The sequence below is a fragment of the Harmonia axyridis genome, chromosome 4 (genome assembly GCF_914767665.1).
Source record: "Harmonia axyridis chromosome 4, icHarAxyr1.1, whole genome shotgun sequence".
NCBI lineage: Eukaryota > Metazoa > Arthropoda > Insecta > Coleoptera > Coccinellidae > Harmonia > Harmonia axyridis.
The window spans coordinates 45,606,363-45,624,375 of NC_059504.1; the positions used below are offsets into that span (position 1 = coordinate 45,606,363).

Here is an 18,013-nt window from a genome sequence, read left to right on the forward strand (position 1 = left end):
TAAGAGGATCATGAACTTGGACAACTCAAATTCATCAAAACTCAAGATTTTCAAATTAGAACCTATATTTTTTATTATTTCAGTCGATTCTACGTACAAAAATAGTGGGGGTTACTTCAGCAAACCCTATACCTAAAATGAATACTTCAAGAGTTATCGGGGAAGAACTTCAAATGAGGAAAAACCGCTATTTATAACTGTGGGAATAACTGTTTGTTACTTCCGTAAAACACAGAAAGAAAATAAAATTCGATGTTTGGATAACTAAATTTTACATTTCATGAATTTTAATTAATTTTTCGTTGGTATTGTTGAGAAATCCATAAACCAATACAATTTTCAATTACGAATAATTCATTACAATTCTTGATATGTCAAATTTAGTTATGGAAACATCGAATTTTATTTTCTTTCTGTGTTTTACGGAAGTAACAAACAGTTATTCCCACAGTTATAAATAGCGGTTTTTCCTCATTTGAAGTTCTTCCCCGATAACTCTTGAAGTATTCATTTTAGGTATAGGGTTTGCTGAAGTAACCCCCACTATTTTTGTACGTAGAATCGACTGAAATAATAAAAAATATAGATTCTAATTTGAAAATCTTGAGTTTTGATGAATTTGAGTTGTCCAAGTTCATGATCCTCTTATAAACACCCTGTACATTTTTGGTCCGAGCCGAAAACAGTCTTATAATACTACGTATTTGCGTAAACGAAACAAAACAAATTTTTTTCGAAAAAGGCTTTTTCTGCTGAAATATTCAAAAAAATGTGAGTATCATCGCCACCTTTTTTTTCATAAGAATCCCAATAACTCATGAACCGTTGAATTTTTACCCAAGGTATGGCATATTGCCGAAATTGCCATCAAAAAAGCTATCTAACGATGCAATAATATACTGGGTGTGCCATTTGAAATAAGGAAGTGGTAGTCTGTTTCCGGTATAACCGGAAGTTGTAGAGATCTGAAAATATTTTAGGGAGAAAGATCATTGTCTCAAACCCCAATATGCAAATTTTCAGCTCAAAATTATGATTAGTTTTCCAGAAACGTCTAATAGGCCATCGAGTTTGGGACACCCGATAGAGCTAAGTATCAGCAAGTTTACATCTCAAGCAAAATGTAATCTATAGACACACCAGAATTTCTAGAGATCGGAACCGCGATGTATTGATAATTTAAAACACTTTTCATATTACAGATTTATATGTCAATGACTAATACTTGCTTACACAGTGGCAATTTTCACTTGTGCAATTTCTTCATTTATTGCCTCTCTCGTTAATTTCTTTGACAATAAATCGCACAAGTGAATGTCACAAGTAAGTAGGAATCTTAAGGTTGTTTCACATATGAAAAATATAAATACATTATGCAGGAATCCTCATATATGGTCTTATTATCAATGTAGTATTCAAAGAGCAGTAAGTGAAAAATAAAATTTATTGAAAACAAATTGTCTTCCAGAGAACTCAAGCTGTATACTATAGTAGTTTTTATAAATATTTTTTACCAGCTATTATATTTACTGATTACAATAAAAGACATCAATCACACTGTAAATGAAGGATTGTTTATTACAAATTTCAATAAATTACTTGTTTCTGACCAGTCTAGAAGAAAATACCACGCATCCTTCTACCTAATCCTTGCCTATCATACAATATATTGAATTTGTTGACAAACTGATTTAAATCATTGCAGCCCTTTGTTAAAGTACCCAGGTAAGTCATTAAACCAACGTCATTGCATTGCTGAAAACCAAAATATTCAGAATTTGTCGATAAAGACATATTATTTCATGCAGATTAATCATTGACATTAGTTCCAAATAAAAAAAAAAATTCACTTACATTATAGAAATCTTGTCTAAATCTTGAACTCTGCATGACTGGTAATCGATGACAAAGTGAATAGGCTTCTCTAAGTATTTCATGATTTTTGGGTAGTTGTCCACTCTCAACAGCTTTCATATATTCCAAAATGATCTTCACCCTGGAATATAGCATTTTTATGGCACTATGTTGTGCAGACAGATGTTCTGCTACTAAGGAACTTTCACCAGATTCTGAAGCAGACATTCTAGCTACATGATCTACACCAATTCTTTCAGCTTCTTCAGTTGCCAAAGTATAAGTCAAAGGCACAAAGAGCATGGTGGTTTCTCCACCAACAAGATCAATAACCGACTCAAAGATACTAACTGGTAGATGCTAAAAGTCATGAAAATCAGAATTGAATTAATTTATCTTCAAGAAAGACTCACATCAATATTCTTATCCCAAGGATTCAGTTTTAACATTATAGGAGATTCATTAATTTCACATATTTGTTTATGTATTTTTATATCCGATACTGTAGGAGCTTCTCCTGTAGTGTACCAACCAATAAAGTCCATATCACTAAAAACTTGTTTAACTGAAAGAATATCTTGATTAAAGAGAAACTCCTAGCATTTTCTTTCATCTACATACATTGTTCTTCCTTGACATTATAGTATTCTTTATCGATAATTATATCTTCAGCTACTCTTGCAAAAACTAATTCGAAGGAATTCATAATTTCAATATTTCTTCCTTTTTGTTTACCTATAAGAGCTCCGATCACTGAAAAATGCAATATATCAGAATTGGGATATCAAAAATTATCAGAGATGACAACCTTGTTGTACTGAGCCTTCTTGTGCCCTTTCTCGAGTCCAATGTTCCGAAACATTCATTATAACAAGGGGATGAAGAGAACATGTTACAGAACTTACAGTTCCTTGTGCCATAACATTTTTTTCTTCGGTAATTGATGTTTCCATGCCTTGATTACCTCTCGACGACTCACCGGAAATTTCAATTTCCATTTCCATAGACTCCTTCGGATCACTCATTTTCAATTGTTTTTCTGATATGAAAATTGGGCTAGAATTTTTTTTATTGAAAATAAGCGATCAAAACATAGAAATCTCTTGATAGAAATGAATGACAATATTTTGAAAGTTTGGCCAACTATCAAGAATCAAAAGTTTTCTCTTGCTGATTCACAGTAATAATTAAAATTCAAGATTTTTAATATAATAGCTACATTCATCAAAAGAATATTAACTGATCTCATTTGAAATACTTTTTTTTTAATCCTGAGATTAGAAATTTATTTTAATTTTTTTTAAATCTTAAATTGCTATGGTTTCCATTATTGGTCGCACTGTCACAGAAATTAGAAAATATAAGAATTCTGTGACTGCAGGTTTGAAATTAACAGGAAAACATAATTTTGAATTTTACAGAACTCTTAGTCGGATTTTGCCCATTAATGATGGGGCTCGCGTGAACAATTGTTGAGTACTGAGATGACACTATCAGACCAAATGAAAATTTAGAACATGGTTGACAAAAATGTGGATTGTGTGAAATATTAATCAATTTTTGCCTTGTTATTAGTTGGAAGGGTTTCTATCTTAGTCAAAGACATGATGCAGGAATGTGTAATCCTTTGCATTTAAAAATAAGGAATATATTTGTTTTTTATAATGAAACCTATGATCGGAAGGAATTACTTTCGAGTCATATACTGAGCTGGAGATAGTGGGACACCAAGAACATACAACAATAGTCACATGCAGTATGAAAATTGCTGTGAAATAGTTTTCTACACCAAGTACAGAATTTGGTTCTGTGAAGTTCAAGAATTCACAGACTCATGACACATGCGCTAGATTCAAATTGGAAATGCCATAATTTTTTTGGTAGAATGAGTTCTTTCATAATTCCTACATTACAGAAGAAGATTTTTAAATTTGTTATCAAGCTTGTTGTAGTTTTCAATTAAGTAAACTAAGTATATATTGTCCTTTTAAGACCTGCTCAGTTTATCTCTCAGACATGTCGCACATGATGAACTTTGTAGGTCAACTAGATGTGTAGACTCCGTAGGACTTTATGTTGTTCAGTGTGGGGATGTGGAAAAGCAAATATTTTGAATTCTGCAATATCAAATGGAAATTATGGCAATTAGAAATATTGTTTTTGCTCTAGTTATTATATTTTTTTTTATGAGGTGGAATTCGGTGATTTTAATAGTACTATTTACAAAAGGTTTAGATGCTTTTAATGAACTGTATTCAAAAATTTTGGTTTGCTGTTCACTTAAATATTATTTTAGTTTCTGAAGATGTTCTTAAAGTAATGTCAATTCTTTTCAGCTCAGAGCCACACTTCAATAAACTATGTTAGAAAAGCTTATAATCCATATAATATTAATAATAATCTGTTACAGTCTCAAACAAAATTTAAATTATATCAAAAAGATAGCCATGACAAGAAAATTAATAGAAACATGTCCATTAAAAAATTTTCAGCCACTATTTGAACAATAGTCGATATTGGTTATGTGGAAACTCTAAGAAAAATAAAGAATAGGCAGAAGAAAGGAACCAGATAAATGCATCAGAAATGAAATCAAACTTTGTTCAATGATAATTTTTATTCATCTTCTGAGGATTCACATTCTAAAGATTCTCCTCCATCACTTAACCCAAAATCATCATCCTCATCATCCTTATCATCAACTTTCAAGGCTTCTAATTTCTTCAGTAAATCCTCTTTAAGTTCCTCATTACTCAACTTTTCTTCCATCTTCTTTTCCATATATCTATTAAAAGTTCTTCTTCGTCTTTCTGGTAATTCTTTGATTATAAACCTCATTTCCCTGTCTACTTTGAATGGTTTCTCTTCAACTGTGACTTCAACAACTTCTTCAGATTTGCAACATTTTGTACATTTTCCAGTTTTTATGCCACACTTCACACACATCACATGATATGCTCTTTTGACTGTTTTCTCCCCACAAGCAACACAAGTTTTGAGTTGCGTTAGAGGCTTATACTTTTTGTATTTGATCTTCCATGCGATAACCTCCTTGCAACGTGTACATACATCATTGATTTGTAAACTGTTTATCATTTTTGTTTTATCACTTTTGTCATGCATAGTGTTTTTGAAGGCTGTTGTGTTCTTATATTTTTGGGCTCTCTGTCGGCTGGCATTACCTCTTTGAGTACTCATCTTGGATTACCTACGGAAAATTAAATTATTAATACTAGTAATACTATGTTAGCTGATGTTATGTAGCAGTACTTTTTTCAATAATCAGCTTTGGTGTTCATTATCATAATACGATTTGCATTGTTCAGTTCAAATTCGAACTTTCTATTCTCATCTAATTGTTTCTGCAGCAATACTTCTAAATTTTTATATTTTTCACTGATCAAATTAATGTTTTTGATCGATTCTCCCTTAGCAGAACTGATTAAATGTTGGTAGGTCATTTCCCCAACAGTTTTAAGGAGAACTATGTAATTATTTAGCTCATGGTTTAGATCATAAGCCAGGGTACGATATTCGGGCAACTCATCTAAGTAATCCGAGTAAATACCACTCCTTGAAGACTTCTCGATTATTTCAATTTGTTTTTTCAAGCAAATTCTATATTGGGCGCATGATTCAATGATACATTTTTCGAGAACTTCCATGAGTTCCAACAATTCAGGTTCTGGATTACTGAAGGCTTTATTTATGACTTCTTCCTCAACTTCTCGACTACTTTTCCCAAAGGGGTTAAAATTTACTTCATCCTTATGTAGGTTATAAAAAGTTGTGCTGATAATTGTAGGTCCTAAAATAGTCTTAGGTTTGCACTCATTTTGAAGTAGAGACCTAGTTTTATGCAAACCCAATGTAATTCTAGATCTCAAATGAACTAAAAATTTCAGCCTTAAAAATGAACTCATTTCTTCAGTTCATTACAATGCAATATCTGAAAACGATACAGAAAATTTAGATTTTTATGAAGATGATGTGACAGTAAAATGTCAAATTCAGTTACATATTTATGGCACAAATGATCCTGGCGAAAGTGAAAATTCAAATTAGGGGAAAAATTAAATGAGGAGAAGAAGAGTACGAAGTTCCAGTTGGGTTGGCTCTTTTTTAGCAGGATGCCTCCATACAGCAATGACGATATTTTTAGTTGACGTTCTACAGCAAATTATTTTCGAGAAAGTTTCCCTAAAAGACCTTGACTGGAAAAGAAGTTTCCAAAATATGGGTGTTGGATTTGTCTTAGGGGTATGTTGAACTCATCTTAGGTTAACACAACTTTAAACTGGTTATTTTTTCAGGGTTTGGTGTCCCAAATCATAAGCGGTCTGTTATGTTCATTGATGAACGCTAGAATTTCTTCCTGTAGAAAAGTGTCCTACTATAGATAAAATAAAAATTAATATAAACAAAATAAAAAACGATCCTGAATATTCACTATTTTTGACACAATGTCGCAACGTTGCAATCCAGTATGACAGTTTCGATACACACGGTGAGGTTCAAATTTAGGTTAGAATAATACTTGCTCTCCTCTCGGGTTTCATTTTTGGGGAAAAAATGAGTCGAATAATACATACATACAAAAAGTTTTTATCATCACACCCGTTTTTAGTTCAAACGGTACAAACAGGAATGTTAATGGGTGTAGGTGACGTTATAGCACAGAGAATAGTCGAGAAAAAAACGCATAAAGAACATGACTACAAACGAACAATGACATTTTTAGGTTTAGGAACTTGTTTAGTTGTGAGTTTACATCTCTACTAACCGTTATTAATTTGTTACACACTATTTCACTATTTTTTAGGGTCCAGCACTAGTAACTTGGTACAAAACACTGAGTGTAGTTGTGACAGGTACGGGCAAATCTGTGGTTCTCAAAAAAGTGGCATTGGATCAGCTGTGTTTCTCCCCTACTTTCATAGGATGTTTTCTATGCGCATTGGGATTTGCACAAGGGAATGATTTCGAGAAAATACAAAATGATATTTCGAAAAATTATACAGATATTCTTTTAACAAATTACCAAATTTGGCCATTAGTTCAGCTGGGAAATTTTTATTTCACTCCGCTACAATACCAGACTTTGGTTGTACAAGGAGTTGCAATTTGTTGGAACACCTACATATCATGGAAAACTCAATCACAACCAGATTCAATTGAAAACTGACAGACGCCGTACCTTTTATAATTTAATTGATATTTTTCCTAATTTTTTGTTAATTGTTCATGTATGAGATGTAGATTTTTTCAAATATTAAGACTGTATTGTTTAGAAGTGGTAGATATACCCCTTCACCACTTGTACATTTTCCTTCAATAAAGCTCTTTACGCGATTTTGACAGTATAAATATTGCCAATCATGATTGTAATCGCGAACCAGGTTATAACATTTTTTATTTTAAGAATTTAGTTGTATCAAAGTTTCAAGTAGATATCAATATATCATGTTAACCAAATTTTTTGGTATATATAACAAGTTCCTTCGAAAATACCCTTTAGCTGTTCAATGTTTGCAAACAGGATTATTAATAGGTATGGGAGATGCTCTTTGTCAATCTATAGTGGAAAACACTCCTATTCTTGATTTCAATTCTCGTAGAGCCTTAGAATTTTTCGGAATAGGAACTTTTGTTATAGTACGTATACATAATTGAATTTTAATATCTGATTGAATTCACTGAAACTTCAACATTCCAGGGACCACCAAAAGTTTTTTGGCTAAGAACACTTGCTTCGCACATAACCGGAAAAAATGACTTGCTTGTCGTCATAAAAAAGGTCATTTTGGATCAAGTTATTTTTGCTCCTTTTGGTCTTTTTCTTTTTTTGATATCTCTAGCGCTAATTCAAGGAAAAAAGTCGAGCGAAATCAAACAGATTCTAACCGATGATTTTTCCGAAATATTATTGGCAAATTATAAGGTGTGGCCTACTATTCAATTAGTTAATTTTTATTTCATACCTCTTCAACATCAAGTACTCTTTATTCAGACTGTGGCAATTATTTGGAATACATACCTTTCTTGGAGGACCCATCTGAAAAAGGAATATAATAAAATTAAAATTGATTGAAAACTGACTTTTGGGAGCCTTTTGTTTAGTTTATAATCCTAATTAAGAGCATTTAATTAATAAACTTATTCGAACGTTTTTTTGTCTGAATTCTTTTGATAATATTGGTAAACTACAGTGCTGCCACTTCTTAGGAAGTATAAATGTAATATTGTATTTGTATAATACCTACACCATATAAATGAATGTAAACCATCCTACTTGCACGTTTGTTTTATATGATGGTAAGGAAAAAGAAGACGTATACATTTTCTCAGTTCCAAAGTGATAAAAAGTGAAAATGTTTCCTTCCAGGTACCTAATTAGAAGCAATGTATATGTAAAAAGCAGTGGTGTAGCTAGAGATTAGGTCGGAGTCTTTTACCTATACGAAATTAATAAACAATCATAGGGTATTAGAAACATCTTAATACTCAATAATTAAATTATTTCTTCAGTAATTCTGGTTTTAGGAGAATTATATTAGTAGGAAAAAAAAAAACAGACCATAGAATGAAAAATCTATGATTGTAGTTCTAGAAACCAATGCCGCATGTCTCAAAACATTTTGAACTAGTGAGATGTTGTGCGATGTAATATATACATTTTAAAATGTCAACTCGTTTACCTTACTACCTGAACTGAAATTTTGAGAGCAAAGCATTCAAAATGTCGGCATTTTTGCAAATTTATAAAAATACTTTACAGAGACATCCTTTCATAGTACAGTCCGTTCAAGTTGGTACTCTGATGGGAATTGGTGATATTATTGCTCAAAAGTGCATTGAACAACGATATAGTGAAAAACCTTACAATTTTAAAAGGACTACAAATTTCTTTTTGCTGGGAACTTGTTTTTTGGTGAGTATATTTCATGTTTATATTTTCGCTTTCAATTAAATGTGTTTACGATTTTTTATTTCATCTTCCGATTTTTGTTATTATTTGAATTATCCATTGTTGCCATTTACTATAATTTTCTGTTTTTTCCAGGGTCCTGTTAACAGTAGGTGGTTCAGGATATTAGACCAGTATGTAAAAGGAAAACCTACTCAGAGAGTTCTGAAAAAAGTTGCTTTAGATCAGTTTGTTTATATTCCATGTTTTCTTGCTGTTTTTCTCACTTCTTTGGAATACTTGGAAAGGAAATCTTTAGATGATGCCAGGAAAGCAGTTAAACTGTATTATTGGGATGTGATTAAAGCGAATTATACTATTTGGCCAATGGTACAATTATGTAATTTTTATTTTGTACCTTTAAACTATCAAACTCTAGTTGTTCAGGTTGTAGCTTTAGGATGGAATACCTATATTTCCTATAGAACTCATTTGAAAGAAGACTGAAAATGTGATTTGAATTGTTTTTCATTCAAAATGTCGAATTTTTGTAATACTCTATGACTATACATTACTGACTATCTGTGATCTGCTTTTTAAATTATTTTTTTGTAACGATATGCATTTCACTAATTGTTTCATTTTTATTTATTAGTTTTAAAATATATACAAGAAATATACTTAATCTAATTAATTTTACTCTGTCTATTTATTTTTCAGATGGTTTTCATAGTTTCAAAGCTATTAATAATTACGTTATTTTGCTTGATATATTTAATTTTCTCTGTGATTGGTTTCATGCCCTGAATTTTTTGACAAGTTTCAGTCAAATTTTCTATTAATCTGTGTTTCCCTCGGAAAATTTCTAGTTAATAGAGTGATTTTTTTTCATAAGTATGTCGAAATTGATGCGAACGTACACGAAAATCCTCCAGAAAAATCCAATAATAATTCAATCCATACAGGTAGGTTTTCTCATGGGTGCTGGTGATGCTATCGCCCAAAAATGTATTGAACAACGTTACGAGCCAAAACCTTTTGATTTTAACAGAAATAGGAATTTTATTTTGCTGGGAACCTTCGTCATTGTAAGTGTTGACTTTCAATAATTTGAATGAATTCTGATTGTATCGCTTTTCTAGGGACCTTCATCAAGTGCATGGTATACCATATTAGATCGATATATTAAGGGTAAACCAGCAGAGGTGGCAATCAAAAAAGTGATATGTGACCAATTCATTTTTGCACCGTGCTTTTTAGCGATATTTCTTATTCTTCTAGAAACTTTGGAAGGAAAGTCACTGAAAGAAGCTAAAAAATCTATGAGTGTTTATTACTTTGATATCCTCAAAGCAAATTATTCCGTTTGGCCTTTGGTGCAGCTTTGTAATTTTTATTTAATTCCCGTTAACTACCAAACTCTTGTTGTTCAATGTGTTGCATTAGGTTGGAATATTTTCATTTCATACAAAACTCATGTGAAATAAAATCCACCTTCATTACTACATTTTTCCTTTAGTGATGATTGGTTTTCTATGGTCTGCCATAAAATATCTCAACTCTTCAAAAATGCCATACATTGATATTTTGCAGGTTATATTTCCAGTTCAGCGTATGGTATTCTAATTATTATTCTGAATAGGAATAATTATTATTGGACATATAACTATATTAAAACTTCTCTGTGTTATTTACTATGGAAGACTATGTTTTGAACGAAAATAATTGGAAGTTAGAAGCGCAGAGTGTTATTAATGATATTAAAAATCATGTTAAGACAGTTACCATATCTGAAACATTGCAAAGCACCAACAAATGTGTTTTCTTCAATTTGAAAACGTTGGAAAATGAGTCCTTGTGTATAGAGTTATCTGCAAATGGATTTCGAATAGTTGGCAATCTGTTTGATCACAATGATATCAACCAATCAGATTACTATGAGACACCTTACAGTCTTCTAAATAAGATCAGTCCAATGTTTACTGCTTCATTCAGAGATGAGCTTCTGGAAAAATTATCTAAGACTTGAATGGAGTTATTTGGTTATCGAGGAAATTATTTTGTAATTTTATGGAGAATGATTATGGTCTTTAAAATGAAGTTGACATCCAATTTATTTCATTCATCAAAAACCACTGACAGAGTAGTGATAGAATTATACCAAATCCTATTCACTTGTAAATGAATGCTCTTAATATGTAAAGTATAGCACAGTGTATATTTAATTTCGAAGGTGTATTAACATATACTAGCATATATACATATACCCTAGCAATTTGAGCTGACAATAAGAATTATATTGTAAACATTAAATGTATAAAATATTTTGAGTTCACAGTGGACTACTTTTATAAATTTCAAATTTTTAGGCATCTATGGAATATTAAAATTTAATTATGTATCAATGCAACAACTTATTGAGAAGCGATGTTGAATATAAAATATTTTGAGTTCCCAGAGGATTCAGTATTACAAATGATTTCTAATAAACTTTCTTTTGAGACATTAGAATTGTATTATATATCATAACCTTTTCTTATTTTCAAATGAAAACGATTTTTGGATAATGATGCCTTTTTCTTTTATTTTTTTTAGGGGGGTGAAAAAAATTTATACCGACATAGGCGTAACGAGGGGAGCTATTGGGGACAGAACCAACCCCCATGGATTAGGAGAAATAAAAAAATTGTAACTAACAATTTGAAAAAACAAAAATTTATAAAAAAATTGCAAAGATTTTGCTTTTTCAAAGTGGGGTAAGCTTCCCATGAGTCAACTTCAGTTACGCCATGGTATACCTACCGTTGATGAATGCAAAAATCACAGAAAGGGGCGACAAAGCGGAAGGATAAAGGAATATAACATAAAATAATAAACTGCGGACGTGTGCTACAAACGTGATAATCTTGAAAGCGATATTGGAGTCGTAAACCTTTAAAAAGGTCCGATTTTTTCTGCCTGAGTAAAATTTTTATTAGTTCACTTTTATGGAAAAATTTCGTCATTTTGGCAAAAATTCTGAATTTTTATATTTTGAAAGTTTTGGGGAGGGGGGGCGTATACTAACCGCCATTACCCCCCATATCTACGTCCCTGCCTGAACCAGGTGATTTGGTGCGTACTATGAATATCGGGCTTAGATTTTAATATTTATTTGCATTAGCTATCTTTCATAAAATTGATACAGACATCAGAGAATTATTTTAAGGACAAGATAGTGTTTATCGAATTGAATGCTCCTATAACGTTTATTTTTGAAGTACTTTTATTCATACATTGCTCAAAATCAAATTCACATTATTTTAAGGTATACTATGAAATCACATTTTTCTTCATATCTCAAGGTTCTATGCTATGCATAGAAGAATATCTGATTTTTATATTTAATAAATATATTTCTTTAAATATACTCTATGCAACAATGTCGTTGTACATATATGAAGGTCAATAAAATAAATAAAACAATTGATAAAATCTTATTGGAGGATTCATAAATTAACAACAACCTTCTAAAATACACATAAAAATTAAAAGGGATATCTAGACATCTTGTCAACATTTTAATTGACAAGTATTTACTATTTGTGAAATGGAAGAGAATATAAATCAAGAGAGTAGGTATACTTTCCTCATGATAACTATTTTCTATTTTACATTGATAATTTTTCCACTTTAACGCATCTATTGCGTATTGAAAATAACAACTATAGGCCTCATTATTATCAGTTGTCTCTTCATTTTAGCTCAGTCAACTGAAAATACATGGAAAATAATATTAGTGTCTGCCTGACTCAAGGAATTTCTCATTCAAGAATGAATTTCTACAAGATATTCAAGGTAATTTACCTATACATTATTGTATTGCTTGTTAAGTGTTTTTCTTGTAGCAGATTTTGCTTTAATTGGATCAGTATTTTTTGCTTGATGATTTGAGAACACTATAAAATAAAATTGATATCGTCAACCTTTTTGTGTTTGGTTTTTAATTCAATAGATTTTCCTGGGGATTGAGGGAAACACATGGATAAGGCTTATCGTCTTATTGTTGTGTAGAGGGAATCGAGAACACAGAATTAAGGGGATACAGCTTCATAAATAATTTGAATAATTCTTCAAATCAGGCAGATTTTATTGAATGAATTTTTCGCAGGTATCTCCTTTTAACAGGGTCTAACTACCTATTCACGCGCTTTTGATGATTGATAGAGCATTTTTACATGTTGTTGAACCTGTCCATGCTTCTTCTATGGACGGGGTAAGACCGCTTGCCAAAGGACTGCAAAAATTGACGGTTGCGTTCTGCGTTTTGTTTGGTCTTCTTTCTTGCGATTTCCATTACTAGCTTGTTTCTGAGTGCGTCCAGGGAATTAACAATGGACAAGGAACCCCTAGGCCTAAGAAACTCTGCCCTCTTGATCCTCGTCTCTGATGGCACGTCCCTCTGAAATAAAATAACAACTCCTGTATTTTTCTTTGGTTTTCAATTCCGATGTTATAGATATATTAGGGGTAGGATTCTGTAACTTTGTACAACTTTGCTTCCGACGTTTTGCAAGTGGTAGTCGAAATAAATAGATCGTAGATGTCATACAATAAGCTTAGGTATTTGTGAACATAACGCCATCGAAATATTTGTTGATTTGTGTCTGCATCATAAAGTTTTTCTCGATTAAACATGTCAGCTTACGAGCCAAATTCTCGTCATTTGCGGGAGGTTTTAATTTTCTGCTTTAATATGAAGAAATCTGCGGCTGAGGCTTATCGAATGCTTTCAAATACCGATGGTGAGGCCGCTATTAGTGAAAGAACGTGCCGAGAGTGGTTTCAACGCTCCAAGAACGGTGACTTTGACGTCGAAGACCAGCATGGCGTTGGAAGATAGAAGGTTTTCGAAGATGCAGAATTGGAGGCATATTACTTAATCAAGATTCGTGTCAAATGCAACAAGAATTGGCAGGATCAGGGAGGGACGCAACAAGCCATTTCAAAACGCCTGAAAGTCATGGGAATAATTCAGAAACAAGGAAATTGGATGCCAAACAAGTTGAAGCTGAGAGATGTTGAATGGCGTTTATTGCTTGTGAACAGCTGCTTGCAAGGAAGGGATTTCTGCATCGCATTGTAACCGGAGACGGAAGATGGGTTCATTACGATAATCGCAAGTGCAGAAAATCATAGGATATCCCGGCCATGCTTCCACGTCGATGGCCAAATCGAATATTCACGGTTCCAAGGTCATGCTCAGTATTTGGTGGGACCAGCTCGGCATAGTATATTATGAGTTGTTAAAAAAAAAAAATGGCGGGAGCAAAGTTGTACGCCTATGTATTTCTCAAAGTAGAAGTTTTGAGGGATTTTACATTATTTCTTTATATATTTGAGGTCGAAAAAGAGAGTTCAAGTTTGAAAAGATCTAATTACTTTTAAACTCAGAACATTGTAGCTATCCTGGTATAATTTCGTTAACATTACTTAATTTATAGCGAACCTCCGCACTCATTATTTCGACAACAGATTTGTTCGTGCCTGGGGGGTATACCTACATATACAATATCAACGAAATGGGGCTCGTCCTCACTTTGGAATAAACGTTTACGTTCGTCAATATCTTGACGCCACAATTCCTGGAAGGCCCGTAGGACCTCGAGGACCTATTTTGAGAGAACACCGCATACCCCAGACTTGACCCTATTAGATTTTTTTGTATGGTCATTTGAAATGAAAGGTTTTTGAATAGGCTGCAGCAGAATAGTTACAGCAAAGAATTCTCCTGAAGTCTTTGAGCGAAGTTTACAAAGTATTTACACTTGTATCGGTCAATGCCAACATGATTAAAAGAGCACAATTTGAACACTTAGTCAAAATTTCGTTTGTTTTTGTTTATTTTTACTTTTCTAAAAAAAAATTTTACTACGGTAGTAATTTTTTTACATCAATTAGGTAGGTCTAATAAATCAGCAAAAACAAGTTGGGGTAGTAATTAAAAAAAATGAAGTCAGTCTGTAAAAATGAATGACATCATAACTAAAATTATCATGCCATAAGGTGATTAATTGAAAACTAAAATTGACCAGTTTGAGCGTTTTGCTTGAATATTCATTAACAGAGTTATGAATTTTGTTCTCTACTTTATCCTTTTATTTTAGGGTACGTGTTATTGAATAAGTGCGACAAACTTCAGGGGGGTGATTCAGCAAAAAAAAAATTAAAGTTTTTTACATTTTGTTTGTTAAAGTTGTTCTTAAAAACTGATTATTTATTTTTTGTTATCAATTTTTTGAAAGGAAAAAAAATTACGCCACTTAGATATTTCTAGCTATAATCATTCCCTGAAATTTGTCATACTTATTGACTTACTGTATACTGTATATAGAATAACAATTTCAAGTTTAGAAGTAATGCCAATATTTCCATAACGAGAGTTTGGATATAGAGTTCTGTGATCTCCAAGGGTGCAAAAGGAGAGGCATCTGACTGAACTAATGGTAAAAGCTCGAATCTCTGTATCATTCCATTAATTGAAAATTGATTTCATTGGCTTTCAAAACTATTGAATAACTTCTAAGAGTACCTACCAACCTATATTTCTTGTTCAATTTTTAGTTTCCTTCATTTTAAGAATTGACGCAGAAAATTTTAACATTATTTCATAAAAGGTAACCATTTCAATGGCTTACAGCTAGAGATTACTCTAAAATATTTTTTGTAATTCTTTTTTTCACATGGTATTCGCATATTGTGTAGTTTAATGAAGAAAAAAACTTGATTTTTCGGAAATGAGTTTAATTTGGTTAAAAAAAAAACACGCAAAATCTTTGTACTGTTGCAAGTATATTTCGATCATATTGTTGATTATTTATTCATGATGATTCAATACAGTTATCGATATCTATATTTAGATCAAAATTTACTAAAAACTGAATAAAAAAGTCATAAAAATAGATTCGATAAATATACAAATATTCCACAAAATCAAATAATTAAATACTATAATAAATACTGCATAAAAATCGAGATTGAACAAAATATCTCGGAAGACTAGATGATGCAACTAAATAAAAATAGAAAATTAATTGACTAGAATACACAAATCAAAAATTAAATAAGTTGATTAACATTGTCTTAATTATTCTTTGCTACTATCGACAGTAAATACACATAACAGCATTGTTAAATACGATGAGATTTAACGATACAGGAATGTCTTTCAACCTGAGAATTTTCTAAGAAGTCAACAGTCTATTTGAAACATTGTAAATTTGGAAATTGAAGACCAATCCCGCCCTTTGTGAGCAATATCTCTCACGGTTTCAATTCTAATCTATAGCGTTAAATCGGGTCGACGGGAGGGACAGAATCTTCAAATTCCCGCAAAATAATATTAGTCTATTGAGATCGGTGAGATTGATTTCGAAGGAGTGAAGTTACAGCCTCTGGAGTAGCTCCCTATTCCTTTGGACGTTCTTCTCCCAGTTTTTATACATCATGGCTTTCCTCAGGGCATCTATCGGAGCTTTTATGGATAGAGATGGCCTGACATTCCTGTCGTCTACATATGACTCATAGTACCGTTTGTGTATATTTGATCTGTAAGGTTCCTGAAAAATGAAAGATGCCAACTTTAGTACCTACTTCGAGAACTGTGTTTGTATATATCGACAACCAGGCAAAGAGAGGTATTTGGAACAATTTGTAAAGCAAGTCAGGTATCAGGTAGAAAAAATAAGAAAGAAATTGTTGAAAGTCGTACCTAAAAGTAATTCGGTCCATTCAGAATAATAAATATGTCCTATGGTACCTGAATATGTATTATCCCTCAAGATTTATCATACAGGGTGTTTCATTGGGAAACGAAAATACTTCACAGGTGCATTGGTGGCACCAAGGCGGTTCTGGAGATACCCCATTTATTGGGTCTTACTGTCTTTGTAGCCGAGATACAGGGTTGTTTATGAATTTTGCCCGTTTCTTTCTGAGGCCATATCAAACGAACCACCCGGCATATTTTCTTCATATTTGGCAAATATGTTCCTAATTGAGAGCCCAAACGTATCAATCAATAACCGCCTTGAAAATCCAGGTCCGGGTTAACAAAAAATTATGAATCGTTTGAAACCTCGAAACAACACCCTGTACAGCGGAATTTTGAAAATCCGTTTTAATATTCGGAAACACCACTAAAAACTAAACTGAGACGTTTACTTCAAATTTTCGCGCAGACAGTTTTACTGCACAAATTTTCAACGTAAAAGTGAAGTTTTTAAGAACTTGGATACCTGAAAGTGGTTTGAAGTGACTTTTAACAATGAACTATCAAAAATATTGAATCCATAATTATTTCAAGATTACTTTGTTATTCATTTTTACATTGGTTCTTCTTTTTATAGTTGTATACTATTTCAGATTCTATTTATTGAGAATTAAGTTGCATTAGGTTGATATCGAATATTTTGAAACAATTATGAACAAAAAAATATAATAACAAAATAATTAATTAATCTGAATTATTCTAAACAACAATGGTCTTCTGTCAAATTGATGGTTGTCAACCTACTTGATTGAATACGAATTTTATGATTATTCGCAGTAGTGAAAAGCTCTGCTGAAAGAAACAATAGACTTCACTCACAAAAGGGGATTATGATCGCAATAACTAACTCATAGATTAATCACTAAAAGTTACTTTAAACCACTTCCAGCAAACCAAATTCTTAAAAAATTCACGTTTTCGTTGAAAATTTGTGCAGTATGTAATGAGAAACGACGAGAGACTGAGAGAGTAACTCAAAAATAAAAACTGAAATGGTATACAGCTATAAAAAGGAAAACCAATGTAAAAATGAATTACAAAGTAATCTTGAAATAATTATGAATTCAATATTTTTGATAATTCATTGTTGAAAGTCACTTCAAACCACTTTCAGGTATCCAAGTTCTCAAAAACTTCACTTTAACGTTGAATATTTGTGCGGTAAAACTGTCTGCGCGAAAATTTGAAGTACACGTCCCAGTTTAGTTTTTAGTGGTGTTTCCGAATATTAAAACAGATTTTCATCATCATCACTGACTTAGCTAGTTTTTTCAACGATTATTTTGAAAATATATCATTTCTTTGCACATTGTACAGGGTGGACCAAATTGGACATTTTGAAGAGGAACTCCTATTTCTATAGTAGATAGGCGAAAACAGATGTCGGTGTCTTAGGGCCAATTTTCATGAGAAACTCATTGGCGAAAACCGCGCAACTCCAT

At 32.1% G+C, this 18,013-nt stretch overlaps 5 protein-coding genes across 14 annotated transcripts in view; 2 read left to right on the forward strand and 3 right to left on the reverse strand.

Annotated features, from left to right (window-relative positions):
* Positions 1 to 1,426: 1,426 nt before the first annotated feature.
* On the reverse strand, positions 1,427 to 2,986 carry LOC123677959 (COP9 signalosome complex subunit 6). The gene is made up of 5 exons (XM_045614717.1): positions 2,663 to 2,986; positions 2,476 to 2,607; positions 2,268 to 2,419; positions 1,855 to 2,214; positions 1,427 to 1,755 (listed from the first exon to the last, which is right to left on the reverse strand). The coding sequence occupies exons 1-5, from the start codon at positions 2,877 to 2,879 to the stop codon at positions 1,615 to 1,617; spliced, it is 1,002 nt and encodes a 333-aa protein (XP_045470673.1). The 5' UTR covers positions 2,880 to 2,986; the 3' UTR covers positions 1,427 to 1,614.
* Positions 2,987 to 4,452: 1,466 nt separating this feature from the next.
* On the reverse strand, positions 4,453 to 7,018 carry LOC123677354 (uncharacterized protein C9orf85 homolog). 4 transcript variants are annotated; one of them, XM_045613818.1, is made up of 3 exons: positions 6,896 to 7,018; positions 5,125 to 5,803; positions 4,453 to 5,062 (listed from the first exon to the last, which is right to left on the reverse strand). In XM_045613818.1, the coding sequence occupies exon 3, from the start codon at positions 5,050 to 5,052 to the stop codon at positions 4,471 to 4,473; it is 582 nt and encodes a 193-aa protein (XP_045469774.1). In that variant the 5' UTR covers positions 5,053 to 5,062; positions 5,125 to 5,803; positions 6,896 to 7,018; the 3' UTR covers positions 4,453 to 4,470. The 4 variants fall into 4 exon arrangements, with proteins under 4 accessions (XP_045469774.1, XP_045469776.1, XP_045469773.1 ...); XM_045613820.1 differs by lacking the exon at positions 5,125 to 5,803 and having other exon boundaries at positions 6,896 to 7,004; XM_045613817.1 differs by lacking the exons at positions 5,125 to 5,803; positions 6,896 to 7,018 and adding an exon at positions 6,638 to 6,770.
* On the forward strand, positions 5,973 to 7,207 carry LOC123677356 (protein Mpv17-like). Its single transcript, XM_045613821.1, has 3 exons — positions 5,973 to 6,114; positions 6,168 to 6,615; positions 6,677 to 7,207. Exons 2-3 carry the CDS (start codon positions 6,427 to 6,429, stop codon positions 7,037 to 7,039), a joined length of 552 nt encoding a protein of 183 aa, XP_045469777.1. The 5' UTR covers positions 5,973 to 6,114; positions 6,168 to 6,426; the 3' UTR covers positions 7,040 to 7,207.
* A 767-nt stretch (positions 7,208 to 7,974) lies between these two features.
* Positions 7,975 to 9,460, forward strand: LOC123677357 (protein Mpv17-like). Its single transcript, XM_045613822.1, has 2 exons — positions 7,975 to 8,785; positions 8,918 to 9,460. The coding sequence occupies exons 1-2, from the start codon at positions 8,594 to 8,596 to the stop codon at positions 9,266 to 9,268; spliced, it is 543 nt and encodes a 180-aa protein (XP_045469778.1). The 5' UTR covers positions 7,975 to 8,593; the 3' UTR covers positions 9,269 to 9,460.
* Positions 9,461 to 11,990: 2,530 nt separating this feature from the next.
* LOC123677358 overlaps positions 11,991 to 18,013 on the reverse strand; it is a 104,528-nt gene continuing 98,505 nt past the window's right edge. For 4 of the 7 annotated variants that reach the window (XM_045613824.1, XM_045613825.1, XM_045613826.1 and 1 more), the window contains exon 3: positions 11,991 to 13,202. In XM_045613824.1, coding sequence (XP_045469780.1) covers positions 12,975 to 13,202 — 228 coding nt within the window. In that variant the 3' untranslated portion in view covers positions 11,991 to 12,974. Of the gene's footprint in view, positions 13,203 to 15,586; positions 16,360 to 18,013 lie in introns of those variants that run through there. The other 3 variants (XM_045613828.1, XM_045613829.1, XR_006747092.1) reach the window with 2 other exon arrangements.